Here is a 13,927-nt window from a genome sequence, read left to right as displayed (position 1 = left end):
TTACTTACAGACGAAGCGAACGCCTCTCCATCTGGCGGCAGAAAATGGAAAGTTAGACGTGTGCCAAGTGCTGCTGGAGATGAAAACGGATGCCAATGCAATTGATCAGGTAAGTAGAAGAAGTACTTTTAAGTTATGTTTCTAAATTCAAACTTTAAACAAGGAACTCTTCTGCATCCCAAGTTTAGTTTTTAACATTTTTATCATGATTTACTCTCCAGGTTATTTCCAATAACAATTTGATGGCTTGAAGTACTTACTTAAGCAGAAAAATATCTTTATGTAACTCATAAAAAATATTAGTTCATATGAAAACAATATTAAAATCATTTTCTAAAATTATTAGGCGTAGTGCTCGAATAAATTCAAAGTAGCAAGGCGGTAGAAAACTCTTACGAAGCAGCGCTGCTTCATCCTGCTAACCCAACATGAAGAAAACAAAATGTGAAACTGAATTAAAATGAAAAATCCCACATTAAATTTCGAAATTGAAAAGGTAAATTAATTACTGCAATAAGAGAAAATTTTATGTGAATGCTTACACTAATTTTTTTTTTTTTTTTTTTGAATAGTCCAAAAACGCACCTTTTTCGAAATTACAGATTCGAAATCGGATATTTCTAGAAAATTTCGTTTTCGAAAATAAATATTTATGAAATTGCTAGCAATCAATAGCATAAAAATTATCTCGTTAGTGGTCCAGGGTGTCGAGAAGTTCTAAGATAAAGGACACTGTTGACCCACAAAGGTGATTTTCTCATATCACGTAAGGACCACCAGAACAGGTAACTTTAAAAAAAGGCAGAAAAGCGCTTCAAAGAGGCAAATTGCATATTTTACTGAGATATGAACCTGGCGTCGCTCTAGATAAAAACAGTGGCGAGTTTACCATGTCGCAACTGTCGCAGTTGCGAGGGTCCCCTACGACCAAAGAGGCCCCGAAGGAAGGTTCAAAAAAAGCACATGATATATGTTTTACACAGTTGTGTGATTGGGGGGCAAAGGGGCTACTAAATATTCATTGCAACAGACCCCCAAATCAGGCAATCTGCTACTACATAAAAATCATCATCATTATAACTAACTTAACAGCCAAAGCCTTCCTTTGAAGATTTTTCCATAATGACTTCTGGTTAATCTTTAATTCTAGTTCTTTTCATTTATTGCGAGAAAATCAGCTTCCACCGAATTAGTTCATCTCAACAGCAGTTGTCTTCTGGAGAAAAATAATGAATTAAATTGTATTTCTCAATTTCACAAGATAAATTCAATTGGTTTCTGTAACTTTGAAAAAAAGCGCTAAATGTTTAAAGTAAAAACAAATGAGTGGCATTTTTAACTTTCATCTATACTTCATTTGTAAATACGTAACTTTGTCTTCGATATTCTTGTATTTTCTTTTAAGTGGTAAACTTTGAAGTGAACTGAACTCTTTGACTGAACTGAACTTCGAAAGTGAACTCTTTACTGAACTTTATTTTTTCTTCTTTCCCTAGAGTGGACAAACTCCTCTACTGTTAGCTGCAGAAAACGATCACCCAGAAGTAGTAAAACTTTTTCTCAGGCACAAACCGGAGTTGGTCTCCATGGCTAATGCCGTAAGTATCTCTCTTTCTTTTATTTTTATTTTATTTTATCTTATTTTTTTATTTATTTATTTATTTATTTATTTTTTTTTTTTTTTGCAACGACGCAATGTTTCAAATAATAAATTTGCTTCCTTTCTAGACGTCCTTTTGAGGTTTTTGCTTCTGAAAGAAAGCAACTAATGATAAAGTTAAATACAAAAAGTCAAAAGTGAAAATGTTGATATAAATTAGAAGTCAGTGTGTGTTTGTGTATGTTTGTGTGCTTGTTCCATATAAAAATGCACAACGGACATAAGATCTTTGCCGAATTATACTGGGAGGCATTTTGATGCTCATGCATTCATATAGCGGTTTTTCAAAATTTAAATGTGTCCCAAAGCATTATAAATTTAAATTTATAGTTATAAATTAGCATTAAATCCATATTTTTTACAGGGACGAAATTACATATCGTTTCGAATTGTATTCCATGTTAAACTTAATTTTTATTACCTTTTACTATTTTCATTTCGTACATAAAATGCTTGCAATTCTTGTTCTCAGTGACTTTGGATAAAAAAAAATGCTGGAAATAAATAAATTAACATATTTCATCAATTTTCTTTTGCTTGATTTAAATGAAATGTGTATCTTTGTATATATTTTTAACTATAAGTGTAATTTCAACTCTCTGATAACTTATCCTTACTAATTAAGTGTTATTGTACTCATGTTGTATTATTTCCAAAGTTACAGTATGATTCAAAAATAAACTATTCAATAAGTTTTCAAAGTGTTTCTTGCTATTCAGCTACAAGGTGTATTTTTCAGGAGTAATATCCTTTTACGGTAAATATTAATCGGCGTTCTTTCTGTTTCAGAATGGCTTCACGTGCGCCCACATTGCCGCCATGCAGGGCAGCGTGGCCGTTATCAAGGAACTCATGAAGTTCAACCGGTCAATGGTCACTTCTGCTAGAAATCTCGTAAGTATCCCTCTCTTCTCCTTAAGTTTTTGACAAAGACGACGCCTCGAAAATGTCAAAGAGTCTGTGATATCATTTGAAATTCTTGCCATCTTGTGAATTTCAAATAGTCTACACTGACACATGAAATGGAGGACATCTCCGATCAAAGACGGATACAAGGGAGGGGCGATGGGGGCGATCGTCCCTCCCTTGAGGGACCATATACATCGGCAGTTTTTCTGAATTTAAGTCGGAAAACGCAAGTGTAGTCAATGTTGACGATGTTAAGGAAAGGAATGGGGTTCGAATCTCCCTCCTCGAGACTTTTCAGAATTGAAGTTCCAAGGCAATTTCAGACAATCTTTGGTTATGTTAGGAGGAGGAGTCTGGAGGTCTCCCCCCCCCCCAGATATTTTGCAAAATTTACGTCTTAAGGATACGATTTTAGACATTAGAAGAAAGAATGGGTTCAGTGATTTTCCTCCAGTAATTTTTCAAAAGCTGTATAAAGTGCAATTTTAGACGACCTTCGATAATGTTAGGGGTCATGGGTTTTGAAACGTTCCCCCGGAAATATTACGAAATTGAAGTTTAAAGTGCAATTTCAGAGTACCTCTTTCAACGGAAAAGTGGAAGAATAGGTTCCTTTGATAAACTGCTATATTTCAGTTGTTTCAGAATTTAGATAAAAAGGATGTGGCAACTCCCCCCCCCCAAGCATGTGTAAATCAGATACGAAGTAAGAGGTATATTAAAAAATGAATTATTGCACTCTCCTTGAAAAATTTCTGGATCCGTCCTTGTCTCTGACTCATCAAAGAGTCTGTAATAAAATGAAAGACATATTGAAGTAGGCAAAGAGTCCACAGTCGCACTTGGAAGCGGGGACATCTTGGAGTCATAATGAGTCTGTGATGCTACATGAAATGGAGGACATCTCTGAGTTATCAAAGAGTCTAATATGATGAGAGACATCTTGGAGTAGTCAAAGAGTCTACAATGACCCTTGAAAGCAGGGACATCCTGGAGTCATGACGAGTCTGTGATGCCACGTGAAATGAGGGACATCTATGAGTCATCAAAGAGTCTGTAATAAAATGAGAGACATCTTGAAGTAGTCAAAGCGTCTACAATGGCACTTGAAAGCAGGGACATCCTGGAGTCATAACGAGTCTGTGATGCCACATGAAATGAGAGACATCCTTGGAGGCGTGAAAGAGTCTATATTCAGACATAAAAAGGGAAGGGGGGAGGAATCTTGAAATCATCGAAGATTCTGTAATAAGGAAAGGGAAATCTTGGAGAAGCAAAGAAGTTAACGATGCACGCGCAAAGGAGTCACCCCTCCGGAGATTCTGCGATGACAAATAAAATAAACGACATCTTAGAGACTTACAAACTCTATATTTGGCACATAAAATGAAGGACATCTTAAACACTTAAAGAATCTATAGTGGCACATGAAATGAGGGACATCTTAGAGACTTAAAACCTCTAGATTCGTCACATGAAATTAGTGACATCTTAGAGACTCAAAAACTCTATATTGGGACATGAAATGAGGGACATCTTGGAACTTGAAAAGCGGAGTCACCGCTTTTGAAGTCTGCGGATGGCGCATGAAATAAGGGTTATAACTGAGTCGTAAAAACACTCCAATGGCCCTTGAAATGAATGACGTCTCCAGACGTCATGGTATGTTAAGGAGTTCAAGTTACTGTAAGTTACAGTTCCTGCGAGGGATTTTATTTGTTCATCAAGTTGTTGCGAAGTTATTGTTACTCTAAGAGTTTTTATTAACATGTCCAGGTGTTAAATGTTGCTTCTAAAAAAATGACTTGATAGAAAGAAAAAAAAAAGGTCAGAGGCATTCAGAGCTTAAATGGATCAAGTCCATTTCGATTTAATCCTCTTATGCTCTGAAATTCTCATTTTAGAACGTCACGTTTTGTTGCTAAAATCTGCTACATTAAGAGCGAAAGTGGATCAAGTTGAAATCGAATTGATCCAGTTTAGCTCTGAATGTCTCATATGACGGTTAAACTTTACATAAATACTCAGTAATTAATTTATACATCGTTTTGAATGAAATACTTGGCTCTGAAGTTTCTGTGAATCTCTTTCGTTTCAGACCGGGAACACATCCCTACACTTAGCAGCTGCCGGGGGGCACGCAGAGGTGGTGAAGGTGCTCCTCGAAGCAGGATCTTCAGCAACCGAAGAAAACTCGGTGAGTAGCATTCCACAGGATTCTTCCAACCTTCAAAATATGCTTAATGTCTAGGAAATTAATGTTTAAGTGACTAAAAAACTTTTTAAGATGTAACGAAAAAAGGGAACAAATGCACTTTGCTTCGCTTTAAAAAAAAACTTCAATAAATGTCCTTTATTTTGTGAAAAACCTCTTCTAAAAAACATAAACGTTCTTGATTTTATTTATTTACAGTGAAACCTCGATTTTACGCCCCGAATCTACGGTTTTCCCGCATTACGCGCTTTTTCATTACATCCCAGTTTTTCTGTATACTGATAATGTTAATTACCCCGGATGGAAAGTTTGTTGTTTATGAATTTCTCGCATTTTACGTTTTCCCGGGGAAGGAAAAAAAAAGAAAAACATGTGCTAAAATAAGCAATATGTTAATTTAATGCTTTTTAAAGCTATGAAAAACAGAAATGCTACTACTCCGTCCAGTTATATGACGGACTTTGCTATTATTACCCTAAAAGCTCGGAGTCGCAACTAAATATGTTAAAATGATCTGCAATGGAATGTATATTTTATTCGTAAAATATAGATATTATGCCTTTTAAAAGAGTCATCTCTTTTAAAGTTTTTTTTGTTCCTACCTTTATTTTTTTCTGTTCAATTTTTGCTTTCAATGCATTTCCCGTATTTTACGCTTTTTTTAAAACCCAATCCCTTAAGAAACGTAAAATTGGGGTTTCACTGTATTTTTTAAAAATCTATTTATTAATTTATTTATTTATTGAAACTTCTAAAAGGACACGATCACGCTTTATTTTGGTTGAAACTTTGTTCTAAAGGGACATAAAACATTCTTTACTTAGTCTGAAAACTCTTCCAAAGGGACATAAACGTCCTTCATTTTGTCTTTAAAATTCTTTTAAAAAGACGTAAACAATTTTTCCAAACAACTCTTTTAAAAGGGAGTGAATGTGCCTGAAAACTCTTCTAAAGGGACATAAACGTCCTTTATTTTGTCTTTAAAAAGTCCTCTAAAAAATTATTAATTTCTTTCCATTTTTCTAAACAACCCTTCTTAAAGGAAGTGAATGTCCTCTATATTGTCTGGAAAAATTCTGTCATTTCTACTGTCATCATCATCTTTGGTCCATTATGAATCATATAGGGTAAAGGAACCAGTAACAGACGTGATTAAGACATTGCTCTCAGTTTAACTCAATTTTCTGAGCCTTTTAATGTATTTAGAGTTTTAAAACTATTTTTCTCTCATGCAACTACATCTCATCTAACGGTTGGCTGCTTCTGGATCCTCTGAATGAGTTCATTCTATTTTTCTTTGCTCAATTTCGAAAAAAGGTCTGACCCACAGTAACAAACATCGAAAAAACCAATGATACTCAGTAACAGATATAATGAGGAAAGAATGAGTAATGGACAAAATTCCCTTGTAGAATCAAAATGTGCAAAAGTTCTTTATTTTTAAACCTAAAACTTCATTAAATTCAAATGAACACGAAACACCGGCAGACCTTGTGGTGGCTGTTCATAACCTTGCTTGTAAATACCAACTACGATAACCTCATAGAATTCACTCTCATAACACTAGATGGTTGCACCGTATTCATGGGTTGCAGCAACATCCGTTTTACCCGCCTAAAATTATTATTATTTAAATGCAAAATTACCGACTGTCTGTTACTGGACCCTTGTTTGTTACTGGCGCCGTTACCCTACTGCCCGTAGCCATTTCTAAGAACGACAAAAGCACTGGCAGAGATTTTCTGAAACTTCGTTCCTAACAAGATGTGAAATTCTCTTCCAGGACGGAATGACTGCAATACACTTAGCTGCCAAAGATGGACACGTCAAAGTCTTACAGGCTCTCAAATCAGCAGTGTCCTGGAGGGTCTGCAGTAAAAAGGTAAGAAAAGTTTCGAAATTGCATTGCTAAAACATTAGTGGATCGGGCTAGGTGCTTTTTATTTTTTTGGACATGGAAATTAAGTGCCAGCTAAAATGTGTCGATTCGTGTATTTTCAGACCGGCATGACTGCACTGCACGTCGCAGCCAGTTGCGGACAAACGGAGTTCGTTCAGGAGATGCTCACCCAGCTACCAGCTACAATCGCCAGCGAAAGGCCCGGGGACACAACGCTCAGCGATGACGTGAGTTGTACTTTCAGATTTATTTATTTTTTTGAAGAGGGCCGGGTATCCAATGGGGTCGTTTCCGAAATTTTTAAAAGTTTTTTTTTCTGAAAGAACATGCTTTAAAAACATAGGATTTGACCATTTTTTTAGATAGTTTGACAAAGTTTAGTATTTTTTAACGATTATTTTAATCGATTCAATTTTATTTTTTACGTTTCCGAACATGAGAGTTAGTGATGAAGGTTGCTTCAATTAAAGGTTAGCGACCGGAAATATACCGAATGCCGCCGAGTCTTTCAAAAGTCGGGATTCCATCTTCAGTGTGGAAAAGCGACACCCATGATCACCTGTTACGTCAGATTAAGGGCAGTGGTAGCCTGATCGGTAGCTCGGCCTCGTGACTGGAGTTGTCACGGATTCGTTGCCAGACGGTTAAGATTCTCCGGGCTCATTAAAGGAGACCGATGCACGTTTAATCTGTCGTAGTCACTAAGTCCTCCAAGTTCCCATTCTAAATCAATAGCTCTGTGGGTGCTCAATCTGGATCAAAAAAACAGAGCTATCTTCAGGACCCCATCCAGCCGGTTAATCCACATATAGTGGTAGATGAAGGTGACCTTGGAGTGTAGTTTAGTGTTACATCTGCGAAACGGCAAAGCATGTCCGACCATTTTATTTTACCTGAAACCAATAATCTGCAACAGCCATTACCTTAGAGCAGGAATTGTAAATGGATGGAGCATGTCCAGCCACATTGGCTTAGAAAAAGCTTGGGCAAAGAGCTCAAGTCACGTGACTTAACAACGACGAATGGTTGAGAGGTTTTAAGTGGAACTAGCGAAAGAAACCTGATTTCTTCCAATGTTTTGCTTTAAAATCCACCTCGTGACTTTGTGTCTTTGTTCCACGAATGAAAGCCTTCACTCCCTCCATTTTATCTCTTATCGATGGCCATTACCAGTAAGCATTCACCACCTACATGTCAAAAACTCTAGCAGTACAACCAGTGAGATTGCTTCTTGATTCAAAAACAGCTCTATAAAATAATATGGATAATGAAATGAGCCACCTTCAAAAGGATAAAGATAGAAAACAGTTAATGAAAGAAATGGCCTTCGTCGTGGTTTACGCGACTACTTGACTGTTTTTCTCCTACTTGACTTATTTTGATGATCAATTCTTTTCTTTCCAGTACGGCTTCACTCCACTCCACCTAGCCGCCGAGTCGGGCCACGAGGGAGTGGTGAGGGTTCTCCTGAACAGTTCAGGCGTACAGACAGACGCAGCCACAATCGTACAGGTAAGTGTCCCATGGTTTATATTTTTGTCTCTCGGTGCGCTGTGTTTCGCCAGCGATAGCACTCAAAATAATACTATACTAGCTGCGTCGCCCGGCTTTGCACGGTCCACCTCGAAAATAAAAGTTATGTCAAGTGACGCGAGTTCAACACTCAGGCTTGAACCAAAAAAAAAAAAAAAGTCAGTGAAATTTTGCGGCAGGTTGCGGAAAAACCGCAAAAAGTAAACATTTTAAATCTCCTGTGTGTGTGATTACAGGAAAAGCCTCAAAACAAAAACAAGAATTTTACCTGTGCATATTCGAGAAAAAAAATGGCAACAGATCTTTCATCTCAATGATTTTCTTCACCCGCTATACATTTTAATAAAAGCATTGTTGCGGAAAGTTGAGATGAAGCACTGAATAATAATTTGAATGGAGGAAAGTCTTCGAAAAATAGGGATTTGATTTTGAAATCTGAGTTACAATAAATAGTTTTTAATTGATATCTCCGCTAATTATTATTGGGGGATTATGTTAAATAGCCAAACATGAAGACGGGAGGATTACGAATACATCGATACCTGGTTCGATGGTCAGTTCACTGTCGTTCGGGAGAAGAAGCTTGGACATACATAGATATGCTCAGTTTTTAATTATATAAGAGATTAAAAAAGCTATATTCAGTTATCAAGTCAAAATTGCTTTTATTTTTATGTTCTGTTCTTTTCTACGTCAGCTGGTTGGTTAATTCTTCTGGAACTTATACAGGAAAATCTTAAATCATATTAATCAGAGGCCTGAAAAAAAAAAACTATACAAAAATTTTATGGACTAACTCATAGGTCAGATTTAGGCCCATCTATTTAACCTATTTTGTTCATAACTGTAAGAATAAAACACATTGGAAAATGTCGACAAAGAATGCACTGAGAAAAATGAAGTTTTCAAAAATGGGTACATTCATGCTTTCAAATTATTCCACATTCAAAAATGAGTACATAACTCGGTTAATACTCAATTTCGGAATTATTACACAATAAAAAAGATCACAAATGCCTCAAAAATGAGCACATATTGATAAGAATAGTTGATGACTGCTTCAATGCTTCAAATTTGAATACCACATAGTCGGAGCCATTTTGATTCTGCAATGTGTTCAAATTTGAGTACTGTTTCGTCATTTTTGAAATTGCTGTTTTGAGAGTATAGTCTAGAATTTTACACCGCACAGCTCGGGGTTCGAAGTATCACTCTCCGAATTTAAACTTTGGACAGCAAGTTATTAATTCAATTTTTGAGTGTGTCAGCTCATTCTGAGAAGGAAAAGGGGGGGGGGGGAGGAGAGATATATGATTGGATAATCGCCTCACTGTGAACATCAAGTTTCATAAGATCATGGCAAGTGCCATCCATTCATTTTGAAGTAACCGTTTGGTAGGCCCTCATGAATGCTTTTTGAAAGTTGTTTGAAATCTCTCCTACGTTTTGACATTCTGTGCTATAGGATAGAAAGCTCGTGTTGATGTGAAACAATTAAACTGGGGTAAACCTAACCTGGCAGCTTCGTATAGCTGTGATTAGGATGTGCGTATCCTTCGCAATGCTGCCAGGATAGGTTTGCTTCAACGATACTTTCATCAGTAGCGTTAATTGGGGGGGGGGGGGGGCGGTCCGCCCCGGCTGTCACCCATCTGAGGGTGACACCCAAAGTGGAATTGCAAGCTTTTGAAAAATGTTAAGCTAAAATGCCTTAAGCAGTGGACTCTTGTACCAAAAAGCTGAAAACCATTATCTTCCTCTGTGTTTGAAATGATCACGGGACCATCAATTTCCTACACTCCTTTGCTTTTTTGACCTCTCGACGCACTCGTATACATGCATCTAGCGCAAGTTATATAAAAAGCATTCATAGTTTTTATTTGTCTTTTGTACATTATCCCACTTAAAGTTTTGCTGTAACGCAAATGTAGTTTTTTCTGAAAATTGTACGAATTTCATGTTTACGTACTAAAGAATATTATTTTTATTTCTTTTCTTTCGCGATTCTAAGGGGGGCGGGACATCACAAATGTTTGCTCCGGGGGGTCACCCATGCTAGGTACACCACTGCTTTCATCAAAACAATTTATTTTACATCCCACTTATGACTTAGCTCGAACTGACACCGAGAAGCAGGATCACTTTGAATCGGGCCAATTATTAATTTTAAACGGTTTTAATAATTACCGTATCTTAATTTTGGACAACCATGCAAAAAATGCTTAATTTGTATTTCGGCAGTTTTATGCCGACAGATGCACAATAACATTGTTTTAATGCGTCAAAAGTAGGTAAAATAGTGGATACACTGTATCTTTTGCTGTGTCTTTCGCAGGGTATCTTACCCATGCATTTGGCGAGCCGGGGAGGCCATCTAGCGGTGGCGGGCCTTCTGCTTAGTCGTTCTACCGCCCAATTGCAGACGGCAGACAAGCAGGGCCGCACCCCACTCCACATGGCGGCCGCACAGGGACACCGTGAGATGGTCGGCCTCTTACTTGGACAAGGCGCTGACATCAACGTCGCCGATAACGTGAGTATGACGCCTCTTCTCTCTCCCCATTTGTGTCTTGAATTTGTGTTATGTGGAAATTATGTCAATGTTTTCTTCAATTTATGCTGCAGGGATAGGTAATCAATTATGTTCAATTACGCTCTACTCTACAGTGATATTTTCAAAATTTAAAATAAACGTTAGTTGCTCCCCACATCTTCCACCTAAACCGAGAAGGTCTTGCAACCACTCGGGTGAGAAGTGGCTCTCGCTCTTTTTCATCTCTTTCCACTATCTCCTTTTGAGGATCCTACGTGTCGTCCACATGGTACACTGCTCTAAAAAATTGGGGGAGCACATGGTTTTAACAAAATTGAGAAAAATTTTATTCCGGAAACTACTTTCCAATAAAGCCTCCATGTCTTTTGGTTCTCAGAAAATATGAGAATAAAACGTAAACTTCGGAAGCAGATCAACATTTCTGTCGTCGAAAAGCAGAAAAAGGATACAAGTGCAGAAATCGTGATTTTACAGAAGCCCGTTTTTTCACTGTCTAAGCCTCGTGGGCTTTTTTTTTTTGCAATTGGGGAAATGCCGCGACACCTTAATTTTCCGGATTCCATGGCTTGACGTTTTATCGGGGGACTGGAGTTCGGGAAAACAAAAAGAACCGTAGCAAACGATGTTGGAGAGGCATAATTTCATGTTCGTTTTACTGTTCTAGAGGAGTAAAGTTCCCAGTCAAATGTTTTCTGCTTCTTTTTTGCTGTATTCCATCTTAATACCCGTGTATACTCCATTTTATGCCTTTGCAAGGTTACCTCACAACGGTCTCTTTACTTATGTGTGATTGCTCCCCTTATTGTTTTGAACAGTGTAGATTAACATAAATATCTGACACCAGTCTTCTAACGCATGTGTTCCAAGTCTTTCCTCAATATTGTTTCAAGGCAGCGATTCTCAACACAGCTGGTAATGAGAACCAATAAAAATCTAAGTTCGTTTTGCCGGACAACACTGACAGTAACAAACTAATTTTCCTCGTAGTTGTTCCAGAACTAATTACCTTAAAAAGTTAAACAGTGCTATGAAATGGTAGTATACTTTAAAACAAAGTTATTTGTTTCATAATAAAGATGGTGTACAAGAGTTATTCTAAGCTACAGTTTTGGAGAAATTCTGCAAGGTCTAATTTAATTTCAGATTCACAACATCATTCACTAGGAAATAGTATGATTTTTGGTTAAGACGGCAATCTCTACCTTAAATCTACTTTAAACATTATTTTTAAGAGCCATTTAAAAAACGTAAGACAGGATTTTCAAAAAAAAAAAAAAAACTCTAAGGGTTCCGTGATTAAACAAAGTTTAAAGAAAACTAGTTTTGAAAATGGTTCAATCTGGGACATCAAGGAGTCCCTTTTAGACCTTTGAGCTCTGTTAGAACATTCTTGTACCATTTGGAGAGAGATGCCTTTTCAAAACTTCTGTTTTTCTCACCCTTTTCATTGTAGGGTCAGCTCTGACCGGAAGAAGTTGAAGTTATTCTTATAGTATAAGATTTGCCTATGTGAGTTACTCAGTCCTTAGATCACGCCGCTGAATTCAGTAAATTTAAAAGGCACTTTCTAAAAACTATAACTATACTTATAAATCACCTACTATATGATTACTATGTGAAGCTTGCAATAAGTTTACAATCAAGATTTCACTATCTTGACTTTGTTATCTTCGTCCACAATCAAAATTTCCTTCTACTGATAATGTAAACCTGAAGCAATCGTCATGCAAATATTATATTTATGAAGATAAAACTACTGCACAACTGACTGAGTGGTGTAGTGGTTAGGTGTGGGCCTCTTGCGTCCAAAGGCACAAGTTCAAACCAGGTTCCAGTCAGTGGATTTTCAAGATGCAAAAAATTAATTACGTCCTCGTCATACGATTGTGTGGCATGTAAAAGACCCATCGAGCACTCGTTTGGCTTTAATTACTCTCAGCAGAATCAAATTCCTAGCGCAGTTTCACATCGAAGGGGGTCCAGAAGCCTTCGTTTGGTGAGGAAACTGGACGTCGAAATTCACGTGGTAAAGGTATCCACCGGTAGTGGTCCTGCGTGAAAGGATGTTATAGCGGGGAATTGCACTAGGTCTGTGTTTGGTAAAGCCTCAAACGCAGCCCTATTTGTCCAGTATTATTTCCTAGTTGTACAGAAAATTAAAAAAAAAAAGAAGTTTTTTTTTCTCCCTAATTTTTTTGTAGTTTTATACACGGGAGAAATGTTTCAATGTAACTTACCGTGTTTTCCCATTTCGAGTTCAATAATACTGTGCTGTTGATGTCAATGGCGCAAAGAATTGCGGTAAAAGTAAAAACTACATTATAATGCGTGTAGCATTGTCAGATGGTTTGAAAACCATCTGTTAAGGACATCCCCTCAATTTACATTGACTGTCAATGCAGTTTTGGCACAAAATTATCACATCAAATAGAAAATGGTTGATAAAAATTAATAAATGAATCATGCATTAGATCTGGACTTTCTTAGGTTAGTAGTTATATTTTATTTTTAATTTGAATATTTAGAGTTTTTTTTTGAGCATAAGTTTGTTCAGTGTCCATGTAAAATGAAATTATATAAGTCATGAAATTTTGTTGCTAATTTGACCAACGGAAACTAAAAGGTTGTATTTTTTGTTTCTTTGCAGAACGGATGGACAGCACTTCACTACACATCAAGGCACGGTTTCTTAGATGTCGTTCAGCTGCTTGTCAGCAGTGGTGCCGCACCCACCGCGCCCACTACTGTAAGTGTTGCTTCTCTTTTTTATCCAAGTATGTGCAGTGCTTGAAACACATTCACCGATCTTAGATCTTTCTTACTGAAATTGAAATACTTTATTTTGGCTATTCAACGATTCGGACATCTCAATTTTTGTGAACTTAACCGCTGTTCGATTTTTGGAAAGTGACTTCTCAATTATAACACCGTATTAAAAATTATTAATTTTATTTATTTACTAGTATTATTTAGTAAAATCTCACTGCAGCAAATACCGACGCAACGAAATATCAGTTTTTGAGAAGTAATTTTTCAGTCCCCGGTTTTAATTGCCATTACATTCTTTTTATTTTAATACAAGGTAACTTTCGTTACAACGGCCAAAACTTGCGGTTCCTTGAAGTTCACTGTAACGGGATTTAACTGTATCATACA

At 36.9% G+C, this 13,927-nt stretch overlaps 1 protein-coding gene across 1 annotated transcript in view; it reads left to right on the top strand.

Moving 5' to 3' along the window:
• LOC129226315 (uncharacterized) overlaps positions 1–13,927 on the top strand; it is a 175,826-nt gene that overhangs the window by 152,332 nt on the left and 9,567 nt on the right. Inside the window, exons 17-25 of the mRNA XM_054860917.1 lie at positions 11–109; positions 1,497–1,598; positions 2,450–2,554; positions 4,668–4,766; positions 6,568–6,666; positions 6,786–6,911; positions 8,089–8,196; positions 10,553–10,750; positions 13,419–13,517. Of these exons, the coding sequence (XP_054716892.1) occupies positions 11–109; positions 1,497–1,598; positions 2,450–2,554; positions 4,668–4,766; positions 6,568–6,666; positions 6,786–6,911; positions 8,089–8,196; positions 10,553–10,750; positions 13,419–13,517 (1,035 nt within the window). The remainder of the gene's footprint in view (positions 1–10; positions 110–1,496; positions 1,599–2,449; positions 2,555–4,667; positions 4,767–6,567; positions 6,667–6,785; positions 6,912–8,088; positions 8,197–10,552; positions 10,751–13,418; positions 13,518–13,927) is intronic.

The sequence above is a fragment of the Uloborus diversus genome, chromosome 7, assembly GCF_026930045.1.
Source record: "Uloborus diversus isolate 005 chromosome 7, Udiv.v.3.1, whole genome shotgun sequence".
Lineage (NCBI taxonomy): Eukaryota > Metazoa > Arthropoda > Arachnida > Araneae > Uloboridae > Uloborus > Uloborus diversus.
Note: the sequence above shows the minus strand (reverse complement) of the source record. Positions and strands in the feature narration are given on the sequence as shown.